At 39.0% G+C, this 17571-nt stretch overlaps 1 protein-coding gene across 1 annotated transcript in view; it reads left to right on the plus strand.

The window, feature by feature from the left end:
• Window positions 1-15843, plus strand: part of dusp3a (dual specificity phosphatase 3a) — a 27677-nt gene extending 11834 nt beyond the window's left edge. The window contains exons 2-3 of the mRNA XM_086304288.1: window positions 2400-2632; window positions 7342-15843. Of these exons, the coding sequence (XP_086160414.1) occupies window positions 2400-2632; window positions 7342-7571 (463 nt within the window). The 3' untranslated portion in view covers window positions 7572-15843. The remainder of the gene's footprint in view (window positions 1-2399; window positions 2633-7341) is intronic.
• The last annotated feature ends 1728 nt before the right edge of the window (window positions 15844-17571 follow it).

Consider the following 17571-nt stretch of genomic DNA (forward strand, 5'->3'; position numbering starts at 1 on the left):
AAGCTACTTTGAAACCCACCTCCAACCACTCATCACTAAATCACCAAATACAAATGACTGCAGATAGAAATAGCAGTCATCTTATAAATATAGTAATCTTTAATGAAATATATTTTGCTTGCATCATAACTTTGCCATATCATTGTACAACAGCTTTTATATACTTCCAGTTTTCTTCTCCATTTCTATTTCTTTCTTCTATTTTTTGTGTTTTCGATTATGTGCAATTTCTTTTGTTTTAAAAAATTATGTGCAATTAGTGGCACTAAATGTACCATAAACTTGGAATACAACTTATAACCTAAATACGCAAGGAGGTTTTTTGTTCAGAATCAATGGGCAGTGCCTTTGGCCAGGTTGGATGTGGATGCAGGCATTGGGCCAGGCAGGCTGGAGCAGCCAGAAGCTTGTACTGCTTTGTTATGGTTTGTTAGCTGTGTGGGACTGTTTGCTTTGTATGGGTCTAATGTGCAATAACGCAGCTCTAAAAGGGGATGTGTATTAGAGCAGGAGGTAAGCAGAAACAGATTCATTGTTTCCTGGAAGTAGGGTGAATGATGATGGAGGTGAAAATACTGGAGCAGAGCTGTCTGAGAATAGAGAGATTGTTCTTTTTGTCTGTTGTCCTACAAAAAATAAAATAAAAAAGACAAATACATCAGAGTCTGCAGACTGAAAAATGGACACCTTTATAGGTCCTCAGCAGTTTCAAATGGTGCCCATTAGAGCTGGATTGGACTGGTTGGTGAAGAGGGTAGTACACACTGCTGTATGAAAACCAACCATTACTGAGAAAAAAGACTTTTTGGGGGGGACTATAATCGAACTCACAATGGCTGATGCTTTAGACACTCAAATAGCCAAATTTTCTTATTTTTCTTATTTTCAGCACAGTACAACAAGCTGTGCTTATGTGTTACAGACATAGGAGTAATGCTTACTGACAATGAACCTCTACTTAGATATTCAAGAGAAATAAATAAAATAAATGATCTAAATGATTCCAATATTCATTCAATTAAAACATTTCAGATATATTAATCGTATTAGAGCGCTTCATGCGCCCCACAGGATGTAGGCAGTATTTTAACAGACACCCAAGGATGTTTAGCAGTTTTTTTTTTTTTATCCATCACCTTGACTTCACTTTGTTTTAAACTGCTCAGTAGCTAGCCCAAGCCTAACACTGGTTTACATTACACTGACCAGGTCACTGTTGTGGTGATTACCTGAGAGTCTCATTCTGTAGTGTGGACTGCAGCCGGTAACAGGAGTCCTTGTTGTGATTCTGTAGGAAATCCTGAAATAAATGCGGTTATTTTTGAAAAACAATTATTCCAAACCTTCAAAATGTAGTGCAAGTCTGGCCACACAGTTTACGTTAGCTAGATGAATATATAGGGTAACTGAAACTGTGTTACTTTAGTGTTTAATGAGCACATGTGCTACCGTTAACATGAATGATGGCATGTTAGTGAATTGTATTACATTATTAAATTAAATTTTTTAATTTTATTTTAAATTTATCACTGCATATTTGTTTTTCTTTTCTCACTTCTACCATCTGTAACCTTTGAAGCACTTTAACCCTATAATGCCCGTTGTATCATATTTGATATGAGTTTCTGAGACCTCTAGCTCATCAACATGATCAATACTTGACATAATTTCAAAATGTTATAGACAAAACTAAAATTAACACTGTTGTTAACAAAAAGTTGCAAAAAATGCCCAATGTATTCTATGCGATACAGAAAATATATAATAAATATACAATAAAAATATATCATACACAACATGATATAGCAAAATAAATTGTGGATTTTGTTATAAGGGTTAATAAACATCTCAGTTCCAAAAAAATCTGAATTTTCTGGCTAGTTTTTTGAAGGGTTGGGTCTTTCAGGGTTAAACTGGAAAAAAAGTTGCTGAGCGATTATAGGTTTGATTGATATTTGTAATTAGACCTCGAGTCATGAGAACTCTACTTTGGAAATAAGTTGAGACAAAAGGCACTTTAATGTGACTTTTGTTTGAAAAATCAGTACGAGGGAGCTGCTTTTGTCTCCCAGCAGATACTCAGTATTTGGCTGTTCATCAACAGATGCAGCGAAACACTGTGTGCTGCATGTGGTGTTATTGCGACCTGTTTGTCAAAATACCACTTTAAAAAAAAAATTGTGCTGACACACTGCTTTGCTGTATCTGTCAGGTGCTGTTAGTACTGTTATTTGTCTCAGATGTCTTGTTCTGTGTCTGCACATTCATCATTTTATTTCAATTTCAGAGGCTCTGTGAGTTTAGTCCAGTGCCTCTAAATTGAAATTAAATTGTAGACTGGTAAGCATATTTGATCAGTTTTTTCATCTCTGATCATTAACCTCTTCTCGCCTTTGCAGGTTTGTCGCTCAGAATACAATGCGTCTGCAGAAACTTGGTGTGACACACGTCTTAAATGTAGCAGAGGGCACCTCCTTCATGCATGTCAACACCAGTGCGGATTTCTACGCTGGCACGGGCATCACCTATCATGGCATCCAGGCCAATGACACAGAGCAGTTCGACCTCAGTGCCTTCTTTGAGGAAGGGGCTGATTTTATCGACAAGGCCCTAGCGCACAATAATGGCAAAGGTGGGGTTATTTTGTCGTTTATGTTTTATCTATTGGACTAAGGAGGTAAATGTTAACTCTTGAAATACATGTATTCATTTTTAGTAGAATATTAAAATAATGGCCACCAAACTTTTGTGTGCAAGTGATCTACCACTTAGCAACAAGTGTACAAAGTGGTAGGACATCCTAACACTTTGCACATATAACGTTGTTGACATTTTTTGCTTGATTTGTAAATGGGGGGGAAAAAAAAGAAGGACAGACTGTGGGATGTTTTTCTTACTTACGCTTATGTGCATTAAACTGTGGACTACAAGCTGTCCAGAGACCAAAGAACTTCCCGTTACAGTCTTGTGTAGCAAAGAAAAGCACCAAATTCTGTTAAATAGCTGTTTGCCAAATTTGTAGTCGGTTTCTTGAGAAAGCACAAAAATAATACATCATTTCTACATTCTTCAGACTATTTTTATTTAGTGAGGTCCTAAAAAGCTGTTCAGGAGCCATAACTAGCGATAACACCCACTCGATGTTTGAAAAAGCCCATTGTTTTCCCTCTATTGACTATATATGGTGCTAGGAAGTCTGTATGCTTATATATGCACAGGTAGAGAATATATTGATTGACTATATTACATTACATCAGTATTAGTATGTGTTAGTACCCCACAACTTGGGTAAAACTAGCACCTAAATATATCCAGCACTTCAAAGAAATGTATCCCTTATGCTGGATATTTATATTTATTTAACAAATGGGAGCACTATGCCTTTCTTACTTCAATAGCTCACACTTAAAAGTCATTTGCTCCAAAAGTTGAGACATGAAAACAAGTTCCTCTTGTTGTTTGTCTAACAAGATCCAGTCTTAGTTCCAGTCTTAGTACTCCTCATTGTTGTGGATCTTAAAGCAACAACAGGAGATAATCACAGTGGCCCTGAACACCTCTCGCTAAATCTGACACACTCATGAGTCCTGCTCCATATTCCATTACCCGATCACATCCCTGCACATCAGCATCGTCACAATGTTTGATGTGTAGCACACCTGTAAGATGTTAAACGGGTGCTGTAATACTTTGGGACTGTGTAAAAGAACAGAACAAGTACTGCAGTAAAAAGTTGTAAGAAAGGGGAAGATACAGAAATCACTAGGGAACTGAGTCTTGACTTTCATACAACTTCTAGGTCAGGCATACTATACACCATTTCAGGTGTGCAAACTTTGAATTTTGAATAGTACGAATCAAAAAGCAGCTGTTTCAAATCTGAAACCTAGCATCTTAATTCCCCGAATGTTTTTTGTCACTACAGTGCTGTGGTAAATCAAGAATGAAGAGCTCCTGTGGAGAAGAGCGCATAAGAGATTTAGCATGCCTCATCTCTGCTTGGTGGTTTTGCCGCAGTTTGACATTTGTGCATTGTGCCACATTAAGTGTGACATTTTGTGACCCTCAGCTGTAAGCTTGGAAAAGGTCCAAGGTCCAGGATTTTAATGAGGAACTGCACTAATGCATTGCTCCTGTGAGTTTTCCATAATGAAGACACAAGGTTACAGTGTGCAGATCTGTGTATTTTCCTCCAATCAACAGAAAACCAACACATTAAAACTGCAATGATAAAAAGTAATTTAACGGCATCAACTGTGGTGATATGGAGAAATGGTTGGATTCATGATCTAGAATTAAAGTATGATAGATAATAATTTATGCTGGAATGTATATTTCAGACAAAATTTATATTTTTTAAATTAATTATTAATTTATTATTTATAGTTATTTAGCTTGACAAATTGAGGGCATGCAGGGGGTGGAGGGTGCTGCTCCGTCTGCGTAAGCAGCCATTGAGACTGTATCGGACATGCCTCCTTGCTTTGATTGGTTGTTTTTAATTTGGGTGTGGTAGTTTCTTGCAGATCACGTTTGAAGCACTGAGAGGAGCCTTAAGAGCCTGATGCTTTTTTTTTCAGTGGCTCATGCAATGCAATGAAAATGTGTTGCTGCACCGAGCAAGTGGCAGGACATAGTTTAGGAGCTTTTTTTGAACGCCATAGTTCAACAAATTTGGAGTGTGTTGCCAATAAAAAGGAGGCATCCTGCTGGAAAAACTTTAAAAAATTCTGCCTAATCGTTCTGTCCTCTGCAGCTCCATCAAACAGTACGCTGAACCTTTAAGGTCAAAATGATGGAATGAATACATGCCCATACTTTTGCACCATGCATGAATCAAGTGCCTGGATCCAGAAGGTTAGCTCAATCTGAATTCGTTTATATTTTCCTAAGAGCATCGGGATGAGTTTTTCTCATTTTAGTTAGATTTTTGAAGATATGCAAAATGTGGAAGTTTCTTCCCACGTCAAAATTCCTAGCTCCTGATATGATTTCAGATAAACTCCAGGAGTTGATCATTTCTTATTTGGGCCCTGAGAAATTGGTAGGCACATTTTTCCATAGAGCTGAGCATTGTCACTACAAACATAAAATTACTCTCATAAGTGGTGGAGGCATGCGTGGATTAATATACTGTGCATGTCCTCGTGGGGAACATGCACAGTTCCCCATGAGGAGCATTAACGTAAATATTTTTTTAATGTTGTAGTGAAGGGAACATGATTAGAAAACTGTTTAAATATTTTGTAATTAAATCGTATGTTGTTTCTGTAGATCCAGTGCCAACTGTCAATATGGTGGATGAATAGTATACAAATAGACAAAGAATGGGAGAAAGGGTCAGTCAGGGGGTGTAAAGTGTACATAGCTGTGCCAGTGCTGCAGTTCGGACTGGATGCTAATGCTGCTAGCTTGGTCTACAGGAGGACCGCAGCATTGAGAGAACGATGCTGACTGCACCCACTGACAACTCCTGTTGAGGAAAAGAGTGCCCAACAGTGGATAGAATTTAATGTTTTTCCAACAAATGCAGATAAGACTATTAAGTCTAATAAAACAATAAAATACAAGACACAGTAAAGACTGAGGGATATTGGAGCTGGACAGTGATGGAGCAAGTGAGTTGAGAGCCAAAGAGCGTGTGTGTCTAACAAGAGGATACAGTGGAATTAGAATTGATCTGTGGCAGACATGGTGATTTGGTATTGAAGAGGTCACGTCATTGGCATGGAAGTGTTCCCGGTCGAGTGTGAGAGAGGAGCCAGTCAAAGAAAAAGGAGAGAAGAGGGAGAGAAAGATGTTGGGGATAAAACTATAGTAGAGACAGAGAGAGGTGTTGGGTTTCAAATAAAGTGCAGAATCTGCAGATCTGACCTGAGCCGAGCACATCAGCTGCTCTGTGAAGGTTGCCAAGTTAAATCCCCTGTGGCGTTTTAGCCAGTCTGTAATGGAAGTGTAAGTTAGACAAAGGTACACCTTAAAAATGAACACAAACACACAAACTGGCATGAACATAAAAATACAGAACAGTAAACACATATGTATTTTGCACACACAAAGACGACATTGATTCTTTGCTGTGGTCGGGATGTGGGTTCACCTCAGCTGGTGGAAGATGATTGACTTTGCTGAGTCTGCAGCAAAGGTCATGTCTTATATATGCAGCTTCTAGAAGAGAAGCTGCTTTGCTGGACAATCTTGGTCACAGCATATGTTTTCCAACTACTCTAACAATCTCTTATTTTCTATTTATTTGTTTCTGCTTCATTTCCTCATTTTCTTCCACCTCCTACTTTTTGTCCTGCAGTCTCAAAATTACCACGAGGGAAAACTCCTGTTTGTGCTCTGGTGCTTTAAGGACACTGTATACTTGATACGAACCTGAAAAATCATGTTTTATTTCTGTGTTGAATGTTCACTTATCTTAATTTAATGCCCCACATGTGAGAAATAAAAAGAAATAGACACAATATATTTGATTTGATTAATGATTTGCATTAAAGGGGACTTTTTGTGTTAATTTCAAACTCCAAATGTGTATTCTTGGACTCGACTAGAGTAGCTTTGCATGATTCATGGTTTATTTTAATCCTTACTTATCTTGTGGTGGCCCTTTGTACTGACGTTTACTTCATTCTCTACCTGAATAACTATTTTGCCTCCTTTCTGAAAAGCCAGCTTTTTTTTTTTTGATTGGCTGTTCTTCACAAACTATATGTTTAAACAGTTAATGGGAGGGGCTTAATTTGTCACAGTCTGTGCCTACGGTGGCCATATAAGGGATAGCCACTCTAATATATTTGGATTAATTAATAACTCAAGCGCACAGCTTTCTCTTAAATCTCAAACTCACTTGCTGTTTAGTTTAGCTCAAGCAAAGATGGCTAAAAGAGTTTTCAGTCAAAAAGATCTATCTAGAGGAAGTTCAAAGAAATCCCAATCAAGACAATATACACAGATCAGTAAGTCCATGACTTCACGAATAATTGTCATAATTGTGATCATAGTTTTTGTGGCAGTCAAGCAGCCTTCTGTAACAGCTGGTCATTGTTCATGAATAAAGATAGCCAGGGCAATCCGACAAGTTTCATTTATATGCTTCTTCCAGTGTCATACCGGGAACAGATATTTTTGACGCTCTTACAGAGTGACAATTACAGGATGTACTAGTTTATGCTTTTTCCTGTGCAGTGGATAACAGATAGCAGAGGAGCCACAATGAGGCCTGAGAAAACTCTTCTATGAAAACTATTTCTCTGTGGTGTGTGTGTGTGTGTGTGTGTGTGAAACCAGCCTCGCACCATAAACAGCTTTCATCTTATTGTTCTCTGTGTCCTCCAGGGAAGGTATATGTACACTGCAGAGAAGGCTACAGCCGCTCCCCCACCATGGTTGTTGCTTACCTCATGCTGCGCCACAGAATGGATGCACGGCTGGCGGTGGCCACTGTGCGGCACAAGAGAGAGATCGGTCCTAACGACGGCTTCCTTCGCCAACTGTGCCAACTCAACGAGAAGCTGGCAAAGGAGGGCAAGCTGAACGGGGACCTGGGCAAATTAAAGGCCAAGTGAAAGCTGGAGAGGTGCTGCCCGTCTCCTCCGGCCCTGCCTTTGACTGGCTGCAGCTGCTCTGGTAGACTGACCCCACCCTGACCAAACCAGCACTCATCTAACACATCAGGGGTATTCTGAAGCATACATGCATTTATCTGTGGAATTATTCCTCGTGTTCACACACACTTGCACATGTACATGCTGTTCTGTTTGAATCTTTAGTCCATGTCTCTCACTGCTGTTCTACAAAGAGTGTGATCTCAAAAAAAACCCATCCCCCTTTTTATAACTCCACACAGATTTTGCTGCTCATACCCTAAAGCTCTGAATTCCTCTCATTTCTGAGCTACTTAAAGCATTCCTTCAATTCCCACAACTTAGAAATTTGATATCTTTGCCCTGATTTTAAAATTTTACTTACAAACTTGTAGGAAATAGAAGATTATAGCACAATCATTCCATAGTTTACCACTGCCGGGAATGTCAGTGATGTCTCCGCCAGTAGGAGTACTCTAAATAATTCCAAATAAACTCCTAAATATTGAAAGTTGATGGCCACAAATGATGCAACACAGAGTGGATGAAGGAAAATCCCACATTCCATTAAATCTTAAAAAAAAACAAAACAATGACGCCCAGTCGATTCCTAAAAATCCTTAATTCTTCCCTTTGGGAGAAAGATTTAATGCACAAACACAGATGACTCACACTCTAATGCACCCTAATACACAATGTAGCATTTCAGTTAACAGACTCAGGCCTCTTGTTTGACAGCGGTAGCATGAAATTTATCTGCAGCGCAAACGGTTGTCGACAGAGCCGCCGCTGCTGAGAACAGGAAAAGGTCGAGCCAATTAAAAATAATGAGCTGCGTGAGGCGTTCACGTAGCAGCCATATTTAGCCTCTGATATGATGAGTGTTCACTGCAGCTGGATAGTAGCTCAGTACAGTAGATGCAGAAATCTGAGGAGAACGCTGGATCAAATATCTGCTTAAAAACACGAAATGCTTTGCCTTCAATTTGAAATGAGCTTATTGTCATTCCCAGTAATGGGCACATGTGAGTGGTTTTAAAGTATGTTTGTAGCCAGAGGATGGCTTTTCTTTTCTTTTTTTTAACAACATTTTTATTAAAAATAAGTTTAGGTTTGATAATCTTCAAATTTGTGAGACTGCAACAGCATGTTAGGGTCACTAAAGGTTAACAAAAAATAAAATTGAGGCTAATGTGACAAATTTACAAGAAAAAAACTTGTATCTGCCTTTGTTTCTCATGAATTTGTATGTTTTTGTAAAATAATAAATTGTCCTTTTTTCCTGAATTTATGAATATGATTATAATCTTGAAGATTTTGGACTTTTTCTCAGATTGTAAACATCCTTACCAAGCCCCTTACACACTCGCAGTAGCCCTAATACACTGTTGCTAAATGTTCTTAAAATACCATAATCGGTATGTTGTTTGTCAGTAACTCTTGCTTTGTCTTTCAGCACATTGCTTGCCTTTAAAAAATAGTTTACAAAGTGCTTTGACACAATACATATTAAAGTCACATACAAAGAAACGGGCGATAAGCAAAACGATGACCAGAAGGGAATCCAGTTATGGAATCACACTAAAGCCAAAGTATAAAAATGTGTTTTAAGAAGTGATTCACTGCAGGTTGCATAATTTTCATGTATTGTTACATGTTAAGTCATCATCATGATCTCAATATGGAGAAAATAACTAACTGGGATTATGATTTTTTCCGAAACCCAGCAGCACGACCTCTTGTTCTTAGAGGAAAATCGTAACTTGCTTATCTTTATCAACAAGGCTAAAATACTCCCAAACAATTTACTAGTTATAGTTGCACTTGCCTCCTTTAAACTTACTGAGCTGAAACGATAATTTCCCCTGTAGAGACTGCCCTCCGGTGGTGTTTCTCTGCATTACACATCAAGGCATGACCTCATTTCTGCACCTGTATCAGGAGCTTCTATTTTTTTGATAATATTTTTCTGGATAATATAAAGGTAACACACAAGGCTGTTGCATGTGAATGTAGGTTCTTCAGTTAAAGATGGCAAAATAGTTACTGTTGCACTTTGGGTTTGAGAAAGTGGGTTATGAATATTCTGCTCAGAGGTGTTTAAGATGTTGTTGTTTACTCTGCCACCTTCAAACTAGGGGCCTGTTGTTTTAACTGTCAAATGCATCAGCCAGATGGGATGCCACCCGCTTTCAACAGAAAGATCCAGCCATCACGCCACCAGAGAGTTGCACACTGCCAATTCCCTGACACAACCATTCACTCAGAATCCCAAAACCACTGTTTCATCCACACAGAGGTCCCCACACAACATGTCACTTATCTCACCCCTAAATGTGTGTGTCATACGCTAACTAATACACACACAGGGTCAAATTAGATCACAACGCCTTTTTTTGTTGTTTTTTGTTTTGTTTTGTGTGCACTAAAGCATTGCAATATATGTCAATACCCCATCCGATATATAGAATGTAATCACATTTATATGACTAACAAGGCAGTAGCTGTTACATATAGGCAACTTTAGTTCAGCAGTACATTTTGTATTTAATACTGGGCATAATACTGTAAACTAGACCTAGTGCCAGGAAGGATGGCGATGGAGTGAATTCTTGCACCACATGAGTCCTCAAGTTAGAGAAGTCGCACGAGCGAGATCAGACACGCATAGACTCGTGAACTAAATGTCATGTTGGCAGGATTGTTGTCATGCAAGAGAGGAAGAGGAAAACTAGGTTCTCACCTCATTAATGGCACTATTTATTCCTCCTTTGATATATCTGTATACATTTAAATATATACATGTATACTGTATATACATATTTAAGTGTTGACATATATGAATGTATGAGCAATGTGTCTATAACGTGTAGGTAATGTCAGTATCGTCTTTATATAACATGTTCTACTTGTATGTAGCGCTTTCATTCTTTCTGTTAATTACATGCACATTAATATTTGGATATGATGTGCATGTAAATTGTTCTGTGTAATTGTGGTAGTTCATATCGCAATTGTGCAAAACGTGCTTATGATGGCAGGGTTTTTTTTTTTTTTCCTGGTGTAGCCAGGATACTGGGGCATGTAATCATTGTATCTAAGTAGCGTTTTGTACAGCGTAACGTCTTCATATCAGTGCAAATGGATTCATTAAATACAGCAAGATGCAGGTGGCATCATTAGACGCAAGTGACCATCCAAAGATGGACTCATCCCATCACCCATTTCATTTGGCATTATTTCCATCTCTCGCTTTTGATGCTTTAGGATCGATATATGGGTTTGTTTGGATGAGAGTGTTAGTGAGAGGAATATTTTTAGGTGAAAGGAAATAACAGGATCACGTCTGGTGTCCCTCAAACCACTCGTGCTTATGGAATGAAAAAAGAAAGAAAATGGAAAAAATATGACCAAAAATATTGCATAAAAGATCCATGTCCAGAAACTAAAGGGAGGTTTTGAAAAGTGACAAAAGGCATTTAATATAAAACTAAAGATCCACCTTGAGTGGCTGGACTTGGATATTTTATGGTCCTAGTTTTTCAGACGTTCAGACCTTGCAGATCTGTAGTCTTGTTGCTCTCTCCTCTTACGTAAAGCGAGCACAAAGCAGTCAAGCAAAGTGCGCCATTTAATAAGTCAGCTTTTACATTTATATTTTTCTTTATAATTTTAGGTACATTAAGCAGATCAAGATTAAAGTCTCACATTAAATGTTCATATTTCAAAGCAAGCAGTGGAAGTCTACCCAAATTAATCACTTACTTGTTTGAAAATGAAATTTTCAAGAAAGTATTTGACTGCTCCAGCACATTTTTTATGTCTTAAAGTAAAATATCTTCTGCTGTTGGACTGTTAATGATAATTTGGCTCTGGGAAATTACAAAGTTCGGTTTTCACTGTTTTTTCAGAGGCTTTATTGACCAAATAACCTATTGATCAATCAGGAGAACAATTCTCAGATTGATTAATAATGAGGAAAAAGCACCTTCCTGCTCCATGTAGTGCAAGTAAAGAGTACATGAGTCTACAAATATACAGCCAGCAGAGACATTTTAAAGGCCATGTGTTTGTGCTGATTCCAAAACATACACTGAAATGTCCAGTGCTGCTCTGGCCTCTGACTCATTATTGGCCAGGAGGAAAAGTCAGAGAAGGTAATGTTCTCACAGGGAGTTAAAACCGAGGACAAACCCTGCAGAGCGAGAACATAAGTGCGCTTGTGATTGCGGTTCATGCGCAGGTTGTTCCAGTTGACTCTGAGCCCTCTCATTTGGCCATTTTTATACATGTGAAAATGTTTTAAGCAAAGCATTTGATTTCACATCTTGCAAACGCTGCTTCCTCTTGTGGCAAGATAAATCGGGTGCAGTAGTTCAAATTCCCGACCTTTAAGTATAATTTAGTAAATGCGTCATACCACTCATTCCCATCACCTCATCATGAACCCCACACCACCATTATTGTCAATGAAAAGGTAGTACAGATATACGGCTATATTATGTGTTTAAATTGTCAGTTCCAAGCGACATACGCGACAAAAACAATTTATATTATAGATGATTGGCTTTGCCATCATTCAGATGGCCTGGGGTTTCACTCATGCAACTGTTTGGATCTGCTCTATAATACTGCCCTCCTTCTGAATACACAAAAAGCAACAACAAGACACGGTTTGGTACCTCTTTAAATTTGGGAATTGGTATAAATGTCCTCAGCTCATTCCAGGATGAGGGTACGTACTTTAAAGCATCAACTGCCTACACCGACCTGCTTATCGGGTAACTCATGGAGGGTTTTCAAAGCACTCTGTGGTTGCCCAAACTGATTTTCTGATGCAACTGAAATGACTTTTTGGATGCAATGATGTGAACAGAGAGTTTTTATCATGGCAACACTGCTGGCTTAAACACTGTTCTGTAAAAGAAAAAAACACTGCCACCTGCTTGTTCAACAAATCTACTGGTTTGCACACCAATTTTAATTATTTAAAGTGGACCTATTATGCATATGTATTTTTAAATTTTTTTAGTACTATAACAATGATGCATGCTCATTTTACAACTTACAGTTAGAGAGCTAAAATGGCTCAGTGCAAACAGAAGACAAATGGAGGGGCTGCATCGAGGCTCAGTATGAAATAAATATGGACTGTTTTGAATGAGAATTATGCAAAGCTAATCTACTAAATTTAGACTGTATTTATATAGCTACAGTTCACAGCAACAATTCTTTTGAGGTACTTTATATATTAAGATGAATATTGGCTGCAATATTAGTGAGAGAGCCTCAACATTGAGCAGCAGCAATGGTGAGGAGAAAGAACTCCCTTTTAATAGGAAGAAACTGGCTCGTGGGGGGGAAGAGAGAAAACAGAACAAAACACAAAAGACAAAATCAAAATTAAAGTCATGCAGTTGTGGCGTGGAGACACACAGGACATCGTTAAGGGTCACCTTATTCAATGCCAATTATCTTTCTCCAAAAGGAAACTTTGAAGAGAGGTCCTCTGTCTCCTGAATCCAATGTGCAGGTTCCTTAGCTGAATGGCTCCCATTCAACTTTTAGAAACTTTAGGGACCACAAATAACTGGGGATTTATGCTTCATCGTATCTACAAATATTCTGAAACCCTATGACCTAACCTACACCCTAACCCTAAAAATGAGGCTACAAGTCCCATAAACATGGCCCACAACTACCACGATTGGCCTGTCCAGTACTGTTACCACTCAGCCGTAAAACGCCGATGGGATATTGTCATCACCCTGCCAGGCAGGCGGTGTGGACACCCAAGTTTGTGAATGTAATAAGTTGAGAAAAAGGCAACCTAGGAGTTTCAAATTGATACCATAGATGTATCTGTTAAAAGTGTCAGACAAATTTAAATCTCAGTGATCTCAACCCCAAGATCAAGGTCAGAGGTCACGTTTTCTGAAAATCTTCTAAATCCGATAACTCAAAAAGGACGTCCAAGTATTGAAACTGATGCCACAGGTGCATCTGTATTTTAAAATTTGTCATTAAGAGAATAATAACCATTGCCTCAATATAAGGAATAATAATCATAGTATCAATATAAGGGCAAATATCAGCAAATTGGAATGGACACGAGGGAATGTACAGAGAAGTGGAAAAACTTGAGGGATAAATATGTTTGCCTTTGAAGAGAAAAAATACTGACCACAACAAAGAGTAGTGACGCCAGGAGGGAAAAATGCCGGATATTTTATTTGTTCCTATTGTGGCAGGCACTGCATTTAAAACACTGGGACACAACCACAAGGTAATTAACACACAACCATAAATGCTGCCAGCAATGTCGGCCGCTGGAGTAGTTCATGTCATGGCCTCTAAAAAGACTCACTGCAGAAGTCTAAATCAGATAATACTCAGATAATAATTCAGATATAAGATACCGTAGGATCTGATTGCGAATCCCAACCCTGATACTGAATGATTTTAAGGAGAAGGGAGCCAGTGAAGAGAAGCCAATATGGATCTGGAAATGAGCATAATAGGTCCACTTTAACACATCGTAAGTATTTATAATCCAGTCTCATGTTGTTTGTCTAGGTCTCTTTTCATTTTTATTTATTTTGCCCCTTATGTGAAACCCTGAATTGCCAATCTGAAGCACCCGTTTGTTTAAACAGTACCAGCATCTTTTTGTGGGTAATAGAGTATGTGTTATGTATTATCGAAAATGTTGAAATGCCATTGATATTGATATATATGGTTCTATATTCTGAGTATGTAACAAAAGGCATTAAGACCGTTGTGAATTGCTGCATTTTACTGTAACTGGGGTGTTACAGTGTAAAGATAGGACATTGTTTGATATTTGGGAGTTATTAAAAAAAAAAGTTTGACTTATTTTCTCCTCAAAGTAACATTTAGTTTTTTAATCTAGATTAAAGTTTATTCTTAGTTTCATTAAAGAAGGCTGTTTGTTTGTTTTCATTTCAGAGGGTTTTTTCTATGGTAGGAAATGTGTGACCCACTTCTCCAGTGTAACCAGTGAGTTTATTATCCGTGTTGTTTTTGGATGAGTCACTCACATGTATAATGGTAGTCAGACTAGGGCCAGACTGTAATTGCAGCTCATTCATAGCGCCCGTTTTAAAACCAGAGAGGAGAGGAGGATGGAGGGTTGTTAAATTACTCGACTGGAGCCAGGTAGTTGTGTTTATTATTGCAGAAAAGTACCTTAAATTGACTTACAAATAATTTCCTGCGATTTTCACTCAAACTCGCTGTCCCGTGTGGCGTGTCTCTGTAAGGCAAGAAGCTGCCATGTTTAAGACCTCTGTGACTGACAGCCAATATCTTACATCATGGAAACTCATCTGGCTTCTTGATGTAGTAAACTCCTTCCCTTCTCTTACCCTTCAGGGCGTTCAAACAAACACCGGAAATGACTTGCAAATACCATCTGGCGCAGGTAAGGCGCTGACATGCAGAGCTGTCATCATTTCTCTTCCACTTTGCACTCCCATCCTGATGAACAGCTTAAAGCAAGAGTTTTAGCACAAATGAGCCCACTGCCCGACTCCTCCTGGAGTCCATTACACAGTCTCGTCACATATTTCTGTTGTACAGATATGTACAGATGTTGCAAAGGATGTTGTTGGGATGATGTTGTATTGGCTGTTAATGGGTATATGCACATATATACTGATCGGTGGCAAATTAAAGGAAAAGTGAGGGGATCCAGTGGCTTTGTTGTGCTGTTGGAGGCATTTTGCAGGCATAGTTTGTCCCCTTAATGATATCGTCTCTTCCAGGATGACAGTAGCCCCATAAACGGGGCACAAAGAGTGGTTTGGAAATTATGTGAGGAAACTGTGGCTCATCATCATCCAAATGCCAGTGCCAAGGAGCATTGAAGCGACTCTTGCAGCTCATAGTCTTGCCACACCTTTAAAAGCCACTTTATGTTCTTATTTTTTCCTGTAATCTGTCACCTTTCTGTACATATATATTTGTCACCACCACTGTCATCTCAGCATAAGCATCACAACAGTAACGGCACTCGGCACCCAAAGCCTTACGGAAACGATCGATTCTTTACGATATGTTTTTGAGTTTTTTGTGTATCTCACTTCACACAGTAGGAAGGGACAGCTCCCTTATTATAGAGCGAGACATCGTTGAAGTGCACTTGATTTTAAATTGCAATGTTATTTTTCTTACCTTTGAGAAGTCCCTTCTTTCTTATGTTTAAGAAATAAATGGCTGAGGTATTAACGGCTTTGAGTGGTTTATTATTTTGTCAAACATAACACGATTATTTTAAAGTGACTTTGTTCTCTCCCGCGAGAGAAAAATCATCTGGGATCAAGAGACTGTTGCATCAAAACCAGACAGTGCTAATAATTTATATATAAAATATGAAATAAGCTAACATTGGTAAACAGTGGCCTAAAAAAAACAACCCCACCAAAAAATAACAGTACTTGGATCATAGCTTCTAGGCCTGAAAGGTGAGGCCACAGAAGTGCCTTAAATCTGCATTTATCTTAACTGCCAGCTAGGGGGCGACTCCTGTGATTGTATACAAGTCTATAGGAAAACATTCCAGTTTCCTGATGACTTTATGGGCTTGGTCACTAGCTTCAGGTCTTGTTGTATTGTAATAAGAGCATTATTAAACTAAAGATTAAGGGATGGCCATTGGCTAACAACAGAGCCCTTATTGCTCTGTGTGTTGTACACAAGCAGTTTATTAATAGGCTTAACTGACAAAAGCACAAATTAGGTAATTTGTCCATCCATCCATCCATCTTCTTCCGCTTTATCTGGGGCTGGGTCGCGGGGGCAGCAGCCTAAGCAGAGAAGCCCAGACCTCCCTCTCCCCAGCCACCTCTTCTAGCTTGTCCGGAGGAACACCAAGGCGTTCCCAGGCCAGCCGAGAGATAAAATCTCTCCAGCGTGTCCTGAGTCTGCCCCAGGGCCTCCTCCTGGTGGCACATGCCCAGAACACAGGAGGCGCCCAGGGGCATCCTTGTCAGATGCCCGAACCACCTCAACTGGCTCCTTTCGATGTGGTGGAGCAGCGGCTCTATTCTGAGCCCCTCCTGGATTGCTGCACTTCTCACCCTACCTCTAAGGGACAGGCCTTTAGACAGGGACCTTTTCCTAGGAAGCTCATTTCTGCTGCTTGTATCTGCGCTCTCGTTCTTTCGGTCACTACCCACAGCTCGTAGCCATAGGTGAGGGTAGGGTCTCCCATGGCAAAGGCCGCCCCGAGGCCCGGCGGACTGATCCCCAGCTACCAAGACTAGATAATTTGCACATACTTCAAAATCAGCACAGGGGAAGGGTACAACATATTTATATGTTGAGTCAGTTTTGAGCTGATGAAATATTTATCAATAAATATTAAATATTTTTATTTCAGTTTTTATTTTACTTTAAGCACAAATCTTTTCTTTTTGGGACTACTTTGTTTTTTTTTTCAGTTATTCTTCTTCATTTATTCCAAAAGCTATGAATAAATCCTTTTAGTCACAGCAGGTAAAATGTTAAACACAAAGTATAACAAAATAGACTAAACTTAGCTTGATGAAGAGCTGCAAAAACTTTAAAGCCACTTCTTAAACAACCCTTTGCCAATTGGAACTAAACCACCAGGAAGTGGCATTTTGAGAGTGGTTGTGAAGATGTGATTAGATGTTTATTTCTGTTCTTTAGGCTTCCTCAAGTTCTTTGAGAGGGTTTGACCTTAGCCAGACTTCTGCAATAAAGAATATTTTCTTGAAGAATTGGCTGGTTAAATAAAGGTTACGTTGACTCACTGGACCACCTTGTGGTACACATGGTAGAGCTTTAATCTGCATTAATGAATGACACAGCAAACTGTGTTCACAGGCCATGATTTCTGGGAGTGTTCCTGAGCCTATGCAGTGATTTCCACAGCAGCATGTTTGTAATGCACCATGTTTGAGTCTCTGAAGATCACGGCCATCCAATATTGATT

The sequence above is a fragment of the Aulonocara sp. 'chitande type north' Nkhata Bay genome, linkage group LG8 (assembly GCF_057382095.1).
Source record: "Aulonocara sp. 'chitande type north' Nkhata Bay isolate Kocher_YH1m ecotype deep benthic linkage group LG8, A_spYH_male_GT1.1, whole genome shotgun sequence".
In the NCBI taxonomy this organism is placed as follows: Eukaryota; Metazoa; Chordata; class Actinopteri; order Cichliformes; family Cichlidae; genus Aulonocara; species Aulonocara sp. 'chitande type north' Nkhata Bay.